Source organism: Neofelis nebulosa, chromosome 4 (genome assembly GCF_028018385.1).
Source record: "Neofelis nebulosa isolate mNeoNeb1 chromosome 4, mNeoNeb1.pri, whole genome shotgun sequence".
Lineage (NCBI taxonomy): Eukaryota > Metazoa > Chordata > Mammalia > Carnivora > Felidae > Neofelis > Neofelis nebulosa.
In genome coordinates this window covers 29,940,348-29,959,698 of record NC_080785.1, presented here as the reverse complement: position 1 = coordinate 29,959,698, position 19,351 = coordinate 29,940,348, and the positions used below count along the sequence as shown (strand labels likewise).

Below are 19,351 nucleotides of genomic sequence, written 5' to 3'. Positions count from 1 at the left end.
CATTTAAAAAGTTAAAAAAAAAAAAAAGAAGAAACTTTGTAGGCCAGAAGACAGTGGCATGATATAATCAAAGTAATGAAAGAAAAAAAACCCTCTGCCAAGAATTCTCTATCCAGCAAGTCTATAGTTCACAATAGAAGTAGAGATAAAGAGTTTCTCAGACAAACTAAAGGTAAAGGAATTCTGAGAGGCCTGGGTGGCTCAGTTAGTTAAACATCTGACTCTTGATTTCAGCTCAGGTCATGATCTCACAGTTGTGAAATTGAGCCCCACATCAGGCTCTGCACTGAACATGGAACCTGCTTAGGATTCTCTCTCTACCTCTGTCTCTGTCCCTTCCCCACTCATGCTCTCTCTCTCTCTCTCTCAAAATAAATAAACATTTTAAAATAAATAAAAGTGAAGGAATTCATGATCACCAAACCAGCCCTACAGGAAATATTAAAGGAGCCTCTTTGAGTGGAAAGGAAAGAACATAAGTGGGAGTAAGAAAAGTAGGAAGCACAAAAGCAGAAAAATTAAGTATATCTATAAAAATCAGTCAAGGAAATCACAAAATAAAAGGATGTAAAGTATGACACCATATACCTAAAATGTGGGAGAGAAAGGGGTAAAGAATGGGTTCAGACTTAAGTGGGCATCATCTTAATATAGACTGACATACACAGAAGATGTTATATACAAACTAAGTAAAAACCACAAATCAAAAATCAGTAATAGATATGCAAAAAAATAAAACAGAAAGAACCCAAATATATCACTAGGAAAGTCAACTAGCCATTAAAGACAAGAGCAAAAGAAGAAAAAAAATAGAGAAGATCCTCAAAAACAACCATAAAACAACAAAATAGCAATAAATACATACCCATAAATACTTTGAATGTAAATGGACTATTTGCTCCAATCAAAAGACATATGGTGACAGAATGGATAAAAAAGCAAGATCCATCTATACACTGCCCACAAGAGACTCACATCAGACCTAAAGACACATGCAGACTGAAAGTGAAGAAATACAAAATTTATCATGCAAACAGATGTGAAAACTGGGATAACAATACTTATATTGAACAGCAAAGACTTTAAAACAAAGACTGTAACAAGAGACAAAGAAGGACACTATATAATCATTCAGAAAACAATACAACAAGAAAATATAACAATTATAAATATGTATGCACCCAACATAGGAATACCCAAATACATAGAGCAGTTAATAACAAACATAAAGGAAATAATTGATATTCATACAACAACAGTAGGGGACTTCAAGACCCAATTACATCAATGAGTAGATCATCCAAACAGAAATTCAACAAGGAAACAGTGTTTGAATGACACATTGGACCAGATGGATCTAACAGATATGCTCAGACCATTCCATCCTAAAATAGCATAATACACATTATTTTCAAGTGCACATGGGACATTCTCCAGAATAGATCACACATTAGGCCACAAAACAATCTCAACAAATTCAAAAGATGACATTCATACCATGTATCTTTTCTGACCACAACACTATGAAACTAGAAATCAACCACAAGAAAAAAATCTGGAAAGACCACAAATGCATGGACATTACATAAAAAGCTGCTAAACAATGAATAGCTCAAAGAAGAAATCAAAGAGAAAATAAAAAATACACAGAGACAGGGGCACTTGGGTGGCTCAGTCTGAGCATCTGACTCTGGCTCAGGTCATGACCTTGCAGTTTGTGAGTTCGAGCCCTGCATTGTGCTCTGTGCCAAGAGCTCAGAGCCTGGAGCCTGTTTTGGATTCTGTGTCTCTTTCTCTCTCTGCATCTCCTCTACTCGCTCTCTGTCTCTCTGTCTCTCTGTCTCTCTGTCTCTCTCTCAAAAAAAATACATGAAGACAAATTAAAATGCAAACACAATGGTCCAAAATCTTTGAGATGCAACATAAGCTGTTCTAAGAAGGAAGTTAATAACAATATAGGCCTATACCAAGAAGCAAGAAAAATCTCAAATAGAAAAATCTCAAATCTCAGAGGAGCTAGAAAAAAAACAATAAACAAGACCCAAAACCAGTAGAAGGAAAGAAATAATAAATACTAGAGCAGAAACAAACAAAATAGAAACAAACAAACAAAAACACAACAAACAATAGAACAGAGCAATGAAACCAGGAACTAGTTCTTTGAAAACACCAACAAAATTTTAACCAGACTCATCCAAAAAAAAAAAAAAAAAAAAAAACAACAACAGAGAGAGAAACAAACAGAGAGGACTCAAATAAACAAAATCAGAAATAAAAGAGGAGAAATATCAACCAACACCACAAAAATACAAATGACTAAAAGAATATTATGAAAAATATTATGAAAAATTATATGCCAACAAATAGACAAACTATAAGAAATGGATAAATTCTTGGGAACATATAACCTCCCAAAATTGAATCAGGAAGCAACAGAAAATTTGAACAGACCACTTATCAGCAATGAAATTGAATAAGTAATCAAAAAACTCCCAACAAACAGAAGTCCAAGATAAGATGGCTTCACAGGTGAATTCTACCAAACATTTAAAGAAGAGTCAATACCTATAGTCTTCTCAAGCTATTCCAAAAAATAAAAGGGGAAGTATAGCTTCTAGGTTGATTCTATGAGGCCAGCATTACCCTGATACTAAAACTAGATAAACACACTACAAACAAAACAAAACAAAACAAAACTACAGGCCAATATCCCTGATGAAAATAGATGCAAAAATCCTCAACAAAATATTAGCAAATAAAATCCAAAATATATTTAAAAAAATCATTCACCATGATCAAGTGGGATTTGTTTCTGGGATGCAAGCTTGGTTCAATATTTGCAAATTGGTGTCATACATCACATCAACAAAAGAAAAGATAAAAATCATATGAATATTTCAATAGATGCAGGAAAACATATGACAAAGTACAACATCCATTGATTATAAAAACCCTTAACAAGATCAGTTTAGAGGGAACATACCTCAACAAAATAAAGGCCCTATATGAAAAACCCACAGCTAACATCACACTCAGTGGGGGGAAAATGAGAGCTTTTCCCTAAGGTTGGGAGCAAGACAAAGATGTCCACTTTCTCCATCTTTATTTAACATTGTACTGGAAGTCCTAGCCACAGCAATGACATAAGAAAAAGGGATAAAAGCCATCTAAATTAAAAAGGAAGAAGCAAAACTTTCACTATTTGCAGATGACATGATACTATATATAGAAAACTCTAGAGACTCCACCAAGAAACTACTAGAACTGACACATGAATTCAGTAAGGTCATGGGATGCAAAATCGATGTACACAAATCCACTGCATTTCAATATACTAATAATGAAGCAGCAGAAACAGAAATTAAGAAATTCCATTTACCTTTGCACCAAAAAGAATAAAATATCTAGCAATAAACTTAGGAGTTTATTACTGCTTAGGAGTTTATTATTAAACTTAGCAATAAGCTAGGAGGTGAAAGACGTGTACTATGAAAACTAGAAAACATTGATGAAAGAAACTGAAGATGGCACAAACAAATGGAAAGATATTTCATGCTCATGAACTGGAAGAACAAATATTATTAAAATGCCCATACTATCCCAAGCAATCTATAGGTTTAATGCAATCCCTATCAAAATACCAATAGTATTTTTCATAAAGGTAGAACAAACAATCCTAAAATTTTTATGGAACCACAAAAGACCCCAAATAGCCAAAACAATCTTAAAAAAGAAAACCAAAACTAGGGGTATGATAATCCCAGATTTCAAGTTACACTACAAAGCTGTTGTCATCAAAACAGTAAGGTATTGGCACAAAAACAGACACACAGATCGACAGAACAAAATAGAGAGCCCAGAAAGAAACCCATAATCTTATAGTCAATTAATCTTTGACAAAGCAGGAAAGAATATCTAATGGGAAAAAGACAGCCTTTTCAACAAATGGTTTTTGGAGATAGCTATATGCAAAATAATGAAAATGGACCACTTTCTTACATCATACACAAAAATAAACTCAAAATGCACTAAGGACGTACATGTAATACCCTAAAGCTCAAAAATCCTAGAAGACAGCACAGGTAGTAATTTTTCCAACACTGGCCATAGCAACATTTTTCTAGATAAGTCTTCTAAGGCAAGGGAAACAAAAGCAAAAATAAACTATTAGGACTACATCAAAACAAAAATCTCTACACAGCAAAGGAAACAATCAACAGAACTAAAAGGCAACCTACTGAATGGAGAAGATATTTGCAAATGACATTATCTCATAAAGGCTTAGTATTCAAAATATATAAAGAACTATATAACTCAACACCAAAACAAACAAATAAATAATCCAATTAAAAATGGGCAGAAGACATGAACAGACGTTTCTCCAAAGAAGATATACAGAAGGTCAACATGACACATGAAAAGATGCTCAACATCACTCATCATCAGGGGAATGCAAATCAAAACTGCAATGAGATATCACCTTACACCTGTCAGAATGGCTAAAATCATAAACACAAGAAACAACAAATGCTGGGAAGGGTGTGGAGAAAAAGGAACACTTGTGCACTGTTACTGTTGATGGGATTGCAAACTGGAGCAGCCACTGTGGAAAACAGTACGGAGGTTTCTCAGAAAATTAAAAATAGAACTACCATATGATCCAGTAATTCCACTACTGGGTATTTACCCAAAGAATATGACACCACAAATTTGAAAAGATATACACACTCCTATGTTTATTGCAGCATTATTTATAATAGACAAATCATGGAAGCAGCCCATCCATCCATTAATAGATGAATGGATAAAAAAGGTGTGGTGTATACACACACACACACACACACACACACACCCACACACACTGAAATTTTACTCAGTCATAAAAAAGAATGAAATCCTTGGGTGCCTGGGTGGCTCAGTCAATTGAGCATCTGACTTCGGCTCAGGTCATGATCTCGCAGTTGGTGAGCTCAAGCTCCGCATCAGGCTGGCTGCTGTTAGCACAGAAACTGCTTCGGATCCTCTGTATCTCTCTCTCTCTCTCTCTCTCTCTCTCTGCCCCTCCCCCTGCTTGTGTGCTCTCTCTCTCCCTCTCAAAAATAATAAATAATTATTTTAAAAAAGAATGAAATCCTGTCATTTGCAACAACATGGATGGAATCAAAGAATATAGTGCTAAGCAAAATAAGTCAGTCAGAGAAAGACAAATACCACATGGTTTTCCTCATATGTGGAATTAAGCAAACAAAGGAAAAAAGGAGACAAACCAAAAAATAAACTCTTAAATATAAAGAACAAACAGATGCTTACCAGGGGGAAGGTGGGTGAAGGGATGTATGAGATAGGTCAATAGGATTAAGGGTACACTTACCAAAATGAGCACTGAGTAATGTTTAGAATTGTTGAATCACTACATTGTACACATGAAATAATATACTATTACATGTTAACTATACTGAAGTTAAAATTAAAAAAAAATTTTTTTTAATTTTTTTTTAACATTTATTTATTTTTGAGACAGAGAGAGACACAGCATGAACGGGGGAGGGGCAGAGAGAGAGGGAGACACAGAATCGGAAGCAGGCTCCAGGCTCTGAGCCATCAGCCCAGAGCCCGACGCGGGGCTCGAACTCACGGACCGCGAGATGGTGACCTGAGCTGAAGTTGGACGCTTAACCGACTGAGCCACCCAGGCTCCCCCCAAAATATTTTAAGATAGATAAGACTTGCTGCACCATAATTCTGGGGAAGGAAGCCCAAAGTGATGAGTCTGGCATCTGTCACCACTTTCCATGGGTGTAGTTGCCAATGTGGAAGTGGCAGCTGGGATGCAGAGAAACTGGGAAGAGCTTTTGGCCAACTTTAAATAATATTGTAATAAAAATTGGAGTTTCAGTTCTGCTGAAGGGGACCCCAGTCAATGCCAGATTTTCATTTGGGATCCTGAAAGACTGCATTTTCAAATGAATGATGAATTGAAAGACATCAGATTTCTAAACATCTAAAGCCTGGCTTTGCCCTTCTGTCACTGAACTGAGGTGATTTTCTCCCTGCCAGAAACAAAGGAAATCTTCTCTGGAGAAAATTACACGACATCCAAAGAGCGTCAAATCATCTCTACAATTTTACATACACAATATCCAGCATTCAATTAAAAATAAACATGCAGGGACACCTGGGTGGCTCAGTCGGTTAAGCATCCAACTCTTGGTTTTGGCTCAGATCATGATCTCACGGTTCTTGGGATCGAGCCCCATGTTTGGCTCTGCACTGACAATGTAGAGCCTGCTTGGTATTCTCTCTCTGTCTCCCTCTCTCTCTCTCTGCCCCTCCCCCACTCATGCATCCTCTCTCTCTCTCTCTCTCTGTCAAAATAAAAACATTTAAAAAATAAAAATAAAAAGCATGCATATTAAGTGATAAGAATTTACTGAAAACCAAGAAAAAAAACAAAGAACATAAACAAATCCAAGAAGTTTAATGGAATTATCAGAAGTGAGTTTAAACTTTCATGAATACTGCCAAAAAATAAAATAAAATTGTCCCCCCAAAAGGCAAAACTAATCCATACATAATCTTTTTTTTTTTAATTTTTTTTGGGGTGCCTAGGTGGCTTGGCTGGTTAAGCGTCCGACTTTGGCTCAGGTCATGATCTCACAGTCTGTGAGTTCAAGCCCCGCGTTGGGCTCTGTGCTGACAGCTCAGAGCCTGGAGCCTGTTTCAGATTCTGTGTCTCCCTCTCTCTCTGCCCCTCCCCTGTTCATGCTCTGTCTCTCTCTGTCTCAAAAATAAATAAACGTTAAAAAAAAATTAAAAAAAAAATAAATTTTTTTTATGTTTATTCATTTTTGAAAGAGAGAGACAGAGCACAAGCAGGGATGGGGCAGAGAGAGAAGGGGACACAGAATCTGAAGCAGGCTCCAAGCTCTGAGCTGTCAGCACAGAGCCTGCCTGACGCGGGTCTCAAACTCACGAACCGTGAGATCATGACCTGAGCCGAAGTCGGACGCTCAACTGACTGAGCCACCCAGGCACCCCGATAGTAGTTATCTTTTGAAAGGAGAGCTGGGACAGTAGAGGGAGGGGTATAAGGGGATTTCTGGAATGCTAACATTGCTTTTTTTTTTAACCTACGTAGTATTCACATGGGTGTCTTTTTGGTAATTTAACATGCTGTATACTTATGTATCACTTATATGTGACACTTTAATTTTCATGCTATTATATAATGTAAAAATATATATTGTTCTTTAATAAAAATTATATTTAATCAATGTACTTATCCCCCATCAATTACATAGGCTAACCCTGAATCACACTTTACTGGGAATTCATTAAACTGGCTTGCTTTTCTCCTAGTATCCATATGAGATCAACTCTACTGGATGAATACATTTTTAATGTTTATTTATTTATTTTCAGAGACAGAGAGAGAGGGAGCAAGGGAGGGGCAGAGAGAGAGGAGAAAGAGAATTCTAAGCAGGCTCCACACTGTCAGCGCAGAGCCTGATGTGGGGCTCGAACCCACAAGATCATGAGATGGTGACCTGAGCCAAAATCAAGAATCACACGCTCAGTTGACTGAGTCACCCAGGCACCCCAATGAATAGCAATTTTGATTAAAGACAAATAGGAATGAAAAGCTGTTGTAGGGTCCAATGGAAATACACTTATAACTGAAGTTTTGAAACGTAGTAATTTGTGAGTTGAAAATGGCTTATAAAAACTTTTTTAAGTGGTAAGTGACATTAGAGCAGCCATACAAAAACACATTTCAAGAAATTAACAGTCAAATCCATCCACAAGACAAACCAGGCCCATATAGAGGAAGAGTTGCACCGAAAACACACAATTTAAGCATTCAAAGAGATGAATTAAAGCCAAAGGCTCACCAACAGCTCTTCTACATACTCCAAAAGTCTACTAGAGTCCAGTTGATTCTATGTATTATGACTGGCGCATTTCATTTCAGGCCTGTGGGCAGCTCTAACGGACCATTCCTCCTGCAGATAACAACTACAAACTCTGGACAAAATACAAACAAAACCAACTACTTGAGGGCTTCCGAGAATGAAAAAATAGCGGACAGTTTTTGGAGGAGCGTCAAAACTTGGAAGAAATAACCATCACAGTAGTTTCCTTTGCCCAGCCTTTGGCACTGCCCAGGATGGGCAACGTGGTGCAAAGACATAGAAACACGCAGCCAGCTCACTACTTTCTGATCTAAAAACAGGAATGGAACCCAGAGCAACCACAGCCTCCAGAATGTGAGGGGGGATGGCAGAGGGCACAGATTCGGAAAAAGCGAAGTCCAACTTTCATGTGAACCCTATTCCGAGTCTCAGGATAACCCCCAAACTGAGCATCTGCAGGTCAAGCAGCCCAAGGAAAGCAAAGAGCTGAACTTTTATTTGAGCTACTCCCCACCTCAGGTGAGACAGAGTTTTCAATTTAAAGCTAGCCAAATTAAATGCCTGCTAAAACACACAAAAAATCAACACTTTGAAGAGAAATGTAACGATCCAGAATCTCCACAGCATAGCTATCCACATCACCCATGACACACTCCAAAATTATTCAACTGGAGAAAACCAGGAAACTATGACCTGACCCATTTTCAAGGGAAAAGACAATCAATAAAGTTCAACCCCAAGCTGACCCAGAAACTGGGAAATATGATGCAAAGACTATAAAGTGGCTTTTCTAACTATGACTATGTGATAAAGAACAGTACATTCATAATGTATGAAAAAATAGAAATTCTCAACAGAGAAAGCGAGTATGAACACTTAAAATAAATACTGGGGGTGCCTGGATGGATCAGTCAGTTGAGTGTCTGACTCTCGATTTGGGCTCAGGTCATGATCCCAGGGTGGCGGGATCGAGCCCCACCTCGGGCTCTATGCTTAAGCTTCTCTCTTCTGCTGCCTCTCTCTCCCACTCGTGTGCATACTCTCCCTCTCTCTCTTAAAAAAAAAAAAGAAAGATAAACACTGAAATAAGAGTGCTTATCTTTGGCAAACGAAATGGAATTTAGAGAACACGGTGTTTCGGCAGTCGATCATTGATTACAGAGAAAAATACACAACCACAACAAAAGCTGTCACTTAACTAAGCATTAGTGACTAACATCCAATAAGTCTCTGTATTTCTGATTTTTCAAATCTATTAATCACAGCACAGTAAGAATGTTCTCACATGCATTGACCTAGACGGCAGGAAGAGTGAAAAAAAGGAAAATCTTACCCCAGAGGCCACTTTCTTAACAAAATATGAATAATGGAAGATAAATGCTATTATAATTCACTATGAAGGCAGTTATATAATTCTATTCCCCATGAGACAAGCTAGCAGAATATATAGAAGAGTGTCTATAAATACTTTTGAGGGAGGGTTGGCCTTCCATTTTACAACAGATTTCTTAGATATAGGAGACCAGACATCCCTAGAACCACACTGCAGTTCTGTCGAAAGCCACAGAATTGCTGTGGATGCTGCCAGTCAGCTTACCATTTCTTCAACGTAAGGGTAAAGCATGTCTCCAAAGTATTCTGTGGCTTCAATTGGAAGCTGTGCTGGCAGATTGTCAATGGAACACATCAGAATCCCCGAGCCTTCAACACTAGGAGAACCGAGATGCTTTATTCAGATGTATACACTGTTATCTGTAAGCTCTAACTTTCCCAGATGCCTAAACCATTGCATTTGTGTCATAATAATTTAAAGCTGGGTATCAAAGTGTGTAAGAAAAGAAACAAGACTTTTCAACCAAAACCTCCCTTCTTCAGCCACCCATCTCCCATTTAAATATAGTATGCATGTATTTAAGTGTTTGAATTTGCATGTTGTTGTTTTTTTTACCAAATTTTTTAATATGTTTGAGCATATCTCTGGTATTTGCATAGCCTTCATAAAAATGTAAAACACTGAATACTTTAAACTACTATACCAAGGTAAGTAAGTGATGTATTATTATGTGTCTCTTATCATCTGCAGCCCCAGCAAACTTACCTGTCATGAATAATATGCTGGTCTGCATCATACATACAAAAGGGATGTTCTATCGTTGTACATTCAGTCATAAACTCTATAGATCCTCCTGTGTCAGCTGAAATGTCACATATTGCCACAAGTCTGAAAATAACATCAACACTCAGATGAAAGTGTGGAATTCTCAACAAGATTAAAAATGAATAGAAGTGAAAGGTGCTTGGAACAACTTTCAGTGTGGATGCCAAATATTTCCTGGGTTCTTCAGCTTTTTTCCCTACACTTCACTGTTCAGGACACTGTATCCTTCTAGGATATAGACAGTCTTCCCAAGATGAGTTTTAGTCTCCACACACAAAAATAAGGAGAAAAAGAGGGGGAGGAGAAAAAATCAAAGTGGAAAACCCCTTCCCTAGAGAAATCACAGCAAACAGCCTAGTTAAAGTTAACCTATTTAGCCAGCTCTAAATAACTTATGAATATTTGATGACACTGTCTGCACCCTGCTTAGTGGCACAAGGCTTGTTCTGAGGGGGACTTTGCATGACCAATGATTACAGAACACACAGATACATTGTTCTTCATATAAGGTGAAGTCAGTGTGCCCCCTCGGAAGGCTTGGAATTGTAGGTAACTTTTGGTACAGTGGGGATGAGTCTGTGCTTACAGAGCTACTACGGAATTTTCCATGTTAATACAGGGAAACCTCTAGAATTAAGAACAAAAGCCTCAGCCCAGCTTTTGAAATCCTTTAGTGGTTGACCAAAAATTCCCTGCCCAGTCTCCAACTACCACTTGCCTTTATAAACCCTGCACTAGAGCTAATGTCTTAACTTGCTGTGCCTTAAATTGTGCTTTGGTGGTTCCGTATTTATCAGGCACCAATCCTATCACTTGAAATTCTCTTTCCCCTCAGTCCTCCCTTTCAAGCCTTGCTGAGCCCAGCGTTCCCAGTTTCTTCTCAATTCTTGTGCTATTTATTGTTCCTAGCATTCTCTTGACATTTACTTCTTGCCAGCTACATGCCTAAGGGTAGCAATCATATATTTTCTCTGTCCTTTAGCTTAGCAGAGTGCAAGGCAGGTGAAGCGTTCACAAATATTTATTGATTAATTATATACTCAACATTTAATAATTATTTGAATGCAAATTACATGTCAGGCAACGTACTGGGTACTTGAAGCCAAGATAAATAGGGCCGCTATCCTTAAGGAGATTAAATTTTAATAGGAGGGAGAAAAATCATAAACACAGGAAAATAAATGATCGTGAGTTTCATAGAAAAAAAAAAAGTAACAGACTAGAGAGAGACGGGGCTGGGGATGCAGATCTTTCTGAGGTTACTTTTGAGCTTCGTGTGGAGTTAAGGGAAGAGAGTTTCAAGAGGGAAGGAAGGTTAACTGTCAAATGCTGCCAAGAGATCAAGTAAGATAAAGCAGACAACTAGTCATTAATGGTCAAGTCTGGTGATACATGAATCTCCTATAATGATACCGTAACTAGTGGGTCCAGCTGCTACAAACTGCCATCATTACTGAAGGGAAGTCCTTACTTGTGTGGTAATGCGGGGCAGCCTTCCACACCAGCAACCGGGGACTTGCCGGGAACCAAGAGGCTCTGGACATCTTGGCGAGTTAGTAATCGAGGGGTGTTTTGTTCCCAGTAGATTCCATTAATTAAACAAGTTGTATAGGGCGCAATCTGTAAAGCAAGTGCCAAGTTCAACAAGACAGGCAATAGCGAATTTCAACGAAGTAGGCTGAAAGAGAACTATCAGTAAAGTTCATGAGAAATAATTTATGTTATTTCTAATTGACTTTGTTATTTGCCAGGTCGTTGGTAGCTTTGTGAGGTGAAGACAATAAATACCCACCCAGAATTATTCCATGATAGAGAAATATGTGAACATAAATACATTAATATTTCTGTTCTCTAATGTAATGCATGGCCAAGAAAAAGGAAAGGACAGAATCAAGCGACCTAGCACTCTATTTCCAGCTCAACCACCAGGAGTGTGATCTACACCACACTACCTCAACTTCTCTAGGCTCTATTTTCCTTACCTGCCAGATGGGGATAATACGTACCCCATTCCTCAAAGGAATGCTGTAAAGATTAAATCAGATAACATCTGTAAGCTCCATGGACGAATGTACTACATGCATACATACATGGTAACTAGGTCATTATAAGTTTTAGGATGCGTCCAATCACCAACACTTCTGTGATTGGGGAAAAGAGGAGGGATGTAAATTTACTAGGTTTTTAATCTTTCAGTCTGAAACTAGTTTCATAATTTTTGCTTCTCAAAAATCTCAGGCATTCTCAAGCTACAGGTAAGAGTTCTTCTCTATAGCATGCTCTATATGCTAGAACAGCTAAATTTCATACCAGAATCTAGAATCTTGTTACTCAAACATACTTAAAGTTATTTAAAACATTTCTTTCCACAATAAATGCACTTTTTGTTTGGTTTATTTTTTTGTTGTTTTTTTTTGGTTTATTTTGAGGAGGACTTTGCATGACCACTGAGTACAGAACATATAAATACATTGTTCTTCTTAGAAGATGAGGCCAGCGTGTCTCCATCAGAAGGTTTTGAATTGTACGTAACTTTTTGTACAGTGGGGATGGGTCTTTGCTTATGTAGCTGTTTCACCCTAGTCCCCTGTAACCAATGCCATGCCTCAAGGTAGCTGGCTGAGGTTATGAGTGCAATTTGTGACAATAGGTGGGATAAACCTAGGTTGAGATGAAACCTCATAGACATTGTGTTTTGCCAACAGTACTAACTAGTCCAAGATAAATACAGAAAACAACACCCCATGGGAAATGGTTTAGAGTTATTGGGCATGTGCAGACCTGAAGTGGAAACAGAGACAGCGAAGCAAAGAACATATCCAGCAAAAGCACTTAAGCAAAGGCCACTCCAAACATCAGTAAAAGCCAACAACCCCTAAGGCCAACCCAAAGGACTCACGAGTCATTATGGGGAACTGAAAAACAATATATACATTCATAATTTTTCTCCTTGAAAACAACCTAACAATAGTGTGTTATGAGCAACCAACACAGAAGCAGAGTGTGATACTCACATCAGTATTAAAACGACTTATGTAGCGCTCAGGATATTTGTCATACTCTACAGGATCATACACACCATCTGTTTTCCTGACAAGATGATGATGGCGACTTAACACCGTCCCATAGACTTTTCTCAGGTCTTGCAGAAGAGAAAGAAATGAGTAAAGTAGGTGACAAATGATAAAGGTTTATGGTGATAAAATATGGTAACACAGAAACTGTTAAAAACAGTAAAAGATACATGCAGTCATCCTCCTCCCCCTTACCTCCATTTTGGGAAACTTCTTTTAATTCGTGTGGCTCCACATATTCACAAGGTAACTCATTGAAGATTTCTTGGGCTCCCTATAAATAATGCATGAGTACAAATCTAAAAATCAATAGGACAAAAGCCAACATGGTTTCCCGCAAGGATCCCAATTCACTTTCCCCACAATTACACAGCTCCACTTGTCCTGCCCTACAGCGAGGATTGCAACCCAGAAGTACAGGTAAGCTTCTGGCACACAGCCTACAAACCAGTTTTTATTTATTTTATTAATGAAACAGCATTAACTGGAAGGAGCTTTACTTTTACTTTTTTTTATTTAAGTTACCCAGAGGAGACACAAGGGTTCTTAGAAATGAAAACATAACAAAATATTCCTATTTACGTTTGCTCCACTGCAGAATTATTTCAAGTGAGGAATTATATTTCCTATGGAAAAAAATTAGATGGCTATCTCACAGTATAATACAAATAGTGATGTCCTGTTTGTGAAATAGTTTCATTGAAAGATCTCTTTTACCATTACAAGTTTCTCTGGGGGATCATAAATGTCTTCTCAAAACCACCCCAAAAGGAAGAAAGTATGAATTACAATCCTAAATTAGGCTTTCTAAAATCTTACTGGCAAAACCCCAAGTCATTTAAAAAAGTTTACATCCTGTGGTCAATTCCAAACTTTTGGACAACCCAGTGACGAAGGTAAAACAGACCTCTCTAAGAACAGACCTTTATACCATTAACAATGACTTATCCCTTTAAAAAGAAAAAGCATTCAAAACGCCTGACAGCTTGGAGTCAACCAAGAGCAAAGAAAATGAGTTTGGACCATCACTGCTCTCTTACTGTGGGAAAAGTACATAGGTAAGAAAAGTACCAAAAACAGAATGTCCACTCATCCAAAAAGCAGGGCTCTAAAATATCCCTAAAATCCTCACATCCTTTGGGTTAGTTTCAGGGTTTTGACTGCTTTACAGAAAGCAGATGTTCTTAGAAGTATCTGAGAAGTTACCTTAGATACATTACCAGTCCCTGTGAACACAAATGTCAAGGGCCCTATCGACTTTGGCATCAAACCCAGAGATATTTCATAGCCGGCATCGCGGATGGCTTGCACAGCCTGACTGCTGTTCCTGTAGTTATGAGCCATGCCAATGTGCTGAAAGCAAGCACACACGAATTCAAATTAGTCTACATCCTGAGACATTTACCTGTTCTTAAAGTGCGATATGTATTTTCAAAATGATAAACAAAATACACATCTCACCATAAAAGGTGTGTGATGTCCCAAAGCAAGGAGCCTTAACCCCATTCCATGTAAAATGTTGATCATCCCTATTGCAGAATCAGACCAACAGAAAAACCATTAGTCGGGAGGAGCTGAAGCTGTTTTCTCTGACCATTCTCCAACCTGCTCGGTGCTCTGAGGAAGCACAGACCACAGCATCTCAGATTTGGAAGGGGTCCCGGTGGTCACCTTATCCATCCCCTCAATTTGCGGCCATCAAAAGTACTATCTCAGCTGCATCTCTCTATCTATCCCTTCCACTTTCAATCTGCCAAAATGGAAAGAGTGTCCGTCTTCTTCTCTAAGGTTAATCTCTCCACCTTTGCTCCAGATCCCATCTCTTCCCATTCCTTCTCTAAGGAATTCACTCTTGAATTATTATTTCTTTCACTATCCCTCCCTATTAGTTCACTCTTATCAACATTTAAAGACACTTACATTCCTCTTGAACCAAAACTAATGAACAAGCAAAACGAGGTCACCCTTGGCCCTACCTGTGACCGCTGTCAGCAATTTTAGTGACCTAAATAGTTAATTAAACTCGGTGGACAATTGTCAGATCTTGACTTACTTGTCAGAGATATTTGGCAACATGGAATCCCTCTTTATTAGAACCCTCTCTTCCCTTAGCATCTCTGACTTGAAAACTTTCCTCCCACATCTGTAGGTGCCTCTTTCCCTGCCCATTTCTTTTAAACTAGTGTCCCCTGCCCTTTCTTTATGCCTTAATCAGCCTCAGGATTCTGTCCAGGGCCTTATTCTCTTCAATCTCTCCTTTTTTTTTCCTTAGCTAATCTCATCCAGTCCTAAATTTCAAGTACTCTGTATGCTGCTGACCCCAAGTCTGTATCTCTAACACAGACATTTCACTTCAAGAACTAATCAACCACCTCATGGATTTTTCAATTTGGATTCAAACAACGAAAACTCAGCATACCCATAGCAAAGACCTCATCATCCATTCTCCCCTTCTTTTTAGGAACATAACTTGCCCTCTCTGTATCCCTTTGAAATGTTCTTTGGACTTTTTTCTTAAGTCAACTTTTAAAAGAGTAATTTGTATTCGATAAAACACACCAATTTAAAATGTATCATTTGATAACTGTGAACATATGTACACACCCATATTATCACTGACCTAATCAAGATATAGAATATTTCCAACACCCCATTCAGTCCTCTCCAACCCTTTGCCCCAGAAAACCACTGACCTCATTTCTCTCTGTAGAGAATAGTTACTTCTACAGTTTCATATAAATGAAATTATAAGTATATACTCTTTTTTGTGTGTCTGCTTTGACTCAGCATAATGTTTTTGAGATTCATACATAATTGAGTGTATTAGTAGTTGACTTCTTTTTATTGATGAAGGAGTTTTCTATTTTATGGATATATCACAATTTATTTAACCATTCCTCTGCTGGTGGACATTTGGATTGTCTCTAGGCTATTATGAACGAAGCTACTAGAAATAAGTATTTACAAAAAAAATTATTCATTTCTCTTGATAAATGCCTATGATTAGAATTTCTTTTGTACATTGATATTCAAGTTTTTTATTTCTTCTTGAGTTGGATTTGGTAATTTCTGTCCTTCAGGGATTTGTCTATTTGACCAACATTGTCAAATTTATTGGCCTATTCATAATATTTTCTTACCCTTTTAATGTCTATAGGATGTATAGTGATCACCCCTCCTGTATTCCTAATATTGGTAAATTGTGGCTTCACTCTCTTTCTCTATTTTTTTTAATCAGTCTAGCTGGAGGCCTAACAATTTTATTGATTTGTTTAAAAATAACTAGCTTTAGATTTCACTGATTTCCCCTCTTATCTTTATTATTCTTTTCCTTGTATTTGCTTTGGGTTTAATTACTTCTTCATTTTCTTGCTTTGTAAGATGGAAGTTTAGATCACTAATTTTGACTTTCTTCTTTTCTAGTAAAAGCATCAAATGCTAAAAATTTCCTTATAAGCATCATTTTATTTGCACCTCATCAATTTTGGTATGCTGTTTTAAATTTTCATTCAATTCAAAATATTTTCTAATTTTTCCTGTGATTCCTTCTTGACTTATGGGTTATTCAAAAATATATTGCTTATCTTCCAAATATCTAGAAATTTTCTAAATATCTTTCTATTATTATTTCAAAATCGACTTTATTATAGTCAGAGCACATACCTGATGATTTCAAACATTTTATGTTTATTTAGAATTGTTTTGTGATCCAGCATATGGGCCATCTGGGTGAGTACTCAATAACTGTCAATTAGGTTAGGGTGGCTGATGGTGTCTTCCTGTCCTATATCCCCACAACTTTTCTGTCTGCTTGTCTTAACAAGTACGGACCTTCAAGTAGTCTAATCCGATGCATGGTTATAACATAAGGTGATGTTTTCTCAACTAAAGAAGGTTCAAAGTACTAATGGGACAAAAGTCAAGTGTAGTTTCCCCCAAACTGCAGCTCTTATCCTTTCTAAACTGTTCCTCTCTTGGTTCCTACCCCTGTATCTTCTCCCTTCCTTCCCCTCTTTATTCCTCTCCATAATTTCTCATCACCAAACTGACCTCTCCTAGTCTTCCAGACAAAACTACCGGAAAAGCCAGACCCTATTCATAGTTGTTCTCCTTTTCCCTGAGTTTTCTTTTTTAACTTTTGTAATGAAGGTATTTAATGATTTACCTTCTTATTTTATTCCCCTAATATTCATCACCCTTAGGCACACACCCATGTTTATTTTTATTGGGTGGAAATGAACACTTTCATGCCCTTGCCACAGAAAAAAGGAAAACACCTAGTTACACCCCAGGCAAATTCAGAAAGTGAGTGATGTAAAACCCTGGCATACCTACCTGCTACACCTGCCCACTGTCCAAATGCCACTACCCGTATTCCTCTATGATCCACCATTTTCTCATAATCGATCAGTCGGATTTCCTGAAGAAAGAATAAAAGATTTTGACTCAGACCCATCCAGCTTCATATCAATGAGTAAGCACATATGCGAGGAAGTAAATTTTCACATTTCTTCCTCTCATAAAATATGTCTTCACTAGACTTTATAAGTTACCATTAGGTGCACCATGAACTATTTAGAAAATGCTGGGTCACAAACCAATAATAGGTTTATGATTTGAGATGAAAGAATGGTCCTAGCAGGGTGCCTACCCTTGATGGTAGTTAATGAAACTGGAAAGGCATCAATTCCTCTCCTAGGCCAGCAGCATCCACAAATATATCTATAGCCCCATTCATCCCCATATCCATCCTTCTAGCCTCAAAGAAAACAAGTCCCTCCTAAGGCTAATCTCTGCGAACTGGATCCCAGCTTTTCCCGTGTCCTCCCAGACCACTCTTGAACTTTCTCTTTCTGCATCATCCCTGTGTACACTGCTCCTTCCTACCTAAAAAATAACAACAACCCCTCTCAAGTCCGTACACACAAATCTCTCATTCTTTCTCTCTCTACCTTCCTTCCTTCCTCCTTCCCTCTTTCTCTCTCCCCATCCTTTTACAAATAAGCTTTATTCACAAAGTAGTAGTACATACAGCCTGCTTTTCACTTTCTCAGCTTCACTAAAACCACATTCTTCCCTGTCTTTGGGAACCTTCCCTCTCAGGAATGTCCCATCAATTCATGCTTAAAAGCTATTGACACACTGTAATTATAGAATGCTTTAAACAGCCATTATATTTCCTTAAATACCTTATGATTTTTACCAAGTGCCTGAATTTCAGAATGTTTAAGATTCATGCAACTCTAAGTAATTGGTTACAAAATGTTGCCAAAAAGCATCCATGCCTATTCTGCTTCTATTAATTCTCTTGTAATGAACAAAAGTTCATATAACAACAAATTTTCTGAAGTACTTTTTAAGGAGTTTACCTACTTAAGTGAAACCTTCCTCTTATAATATTATTTCCATTAATCACTTTTTTGAACTCGTTCTTCAGAACCACTGGCAATTAACTAGCCGAGGTCTAGCATATTTGAAGTTAGTAGGAATGTATGCCATAGGCCTTTACGAAACACATTTCCTCTATGGCTTTTACTGTTTGTGAAGTCTCCCGTCCTCTGCCTATTCGCAGATTCCAGTCTCGTTTCTAATGCTCTAACATCCTTACCCAGGACCTGGACATTGGCCTTCTCTACCCACACTCACTACCTACCCTCATCCAGTCTCATGTTCTTAGATGCCATCAAGTCTCTGACCACAAAATGTGTCTCAGGAGGAGCCACCCTCCTGAGCTACAAACTCGTATCAACAGCCGTCTCAGTATCTCCTTAAAATTGAATGTCTAAAATCTAAAATCTCCTTAAATGTCTAAGGGACAAATTGGACTCAACGGGCCCTGAACTCAACTCCTGATCCTCCCACCCAAGCCTGCTTCCTCTTGCACTAGCATCATCTCAGTCTGTGGCAACCTTCAAACTGCTCAGGCCAAAACCTTGGACTTCTCTCCGGTTCCGCTTTCTCTCATACTGCACGTTCATTGCACCAGTAACTTCTGCAGGATCTGATCTCTAAAGTACACCGAATGCTGGTCTGTGTATCACTACCTCCATTTCCACCTCCCTCATGTGAGCCACTGTCTTTTGTAACCTGGCACCCATACTAATCTAGACTAACAATCTTGCCAATTTTCTCCTTCCACCTCCGATATTATCCACACAGCAAGCTGAATAAGAACTTCAGAGCATGATTTACTCTAACCCTCCGCT

The 19,351-nt window shown here is 38.0% G+C and overlaps 1 protein-coding gene across 2 annotated transcripts in view; it reads right to left on the bottom strand.

Moving 5' to 3' along the window:
- AASS (aminoadipate-semialdehyde synthase) overlaps positions 1-19,351 on the bottom strand; it is a 64,247-nt gene that overhangs the window by 31,496 nt on the left and 13,400 nt on the right. For both annotated transcript variants that reach the window (XM_058724469.1, XM_058724470.1), the window contains exons 4-11: positions 17,481-17,565; positions 14,607-14,674; positions 14,352-14,498; positions 13,341-13,419; positions 13,086-13,213; positions 11,543-11,691; positions 10,012-10,134; positions 9,511-9,622 (exon numbers count right to left, since the gene is read on the bottom strand). In XM_058724469.1, the coding sequence (XP_058580452.1) occupies positions 9,511-9,622; positions 10,012-10,134; positions 11,543-11,691; positions 13,086-13,213; positions 13,341-13,419; positions 14,352-14,498; positions 14,607-14,674; positions 17,481-17,565 (891 nt within the window). The remainder of the gene's footprint in view (positions 1-9,510; positions 9,623-10,011; positions 10,135-11,542; positions 11,692-13,085; positions 13,214-13,340; positions 13,420-14,351; positions 14,499-14,606; positions 14,675-17,480; positions 17,566-19,351) is intronic.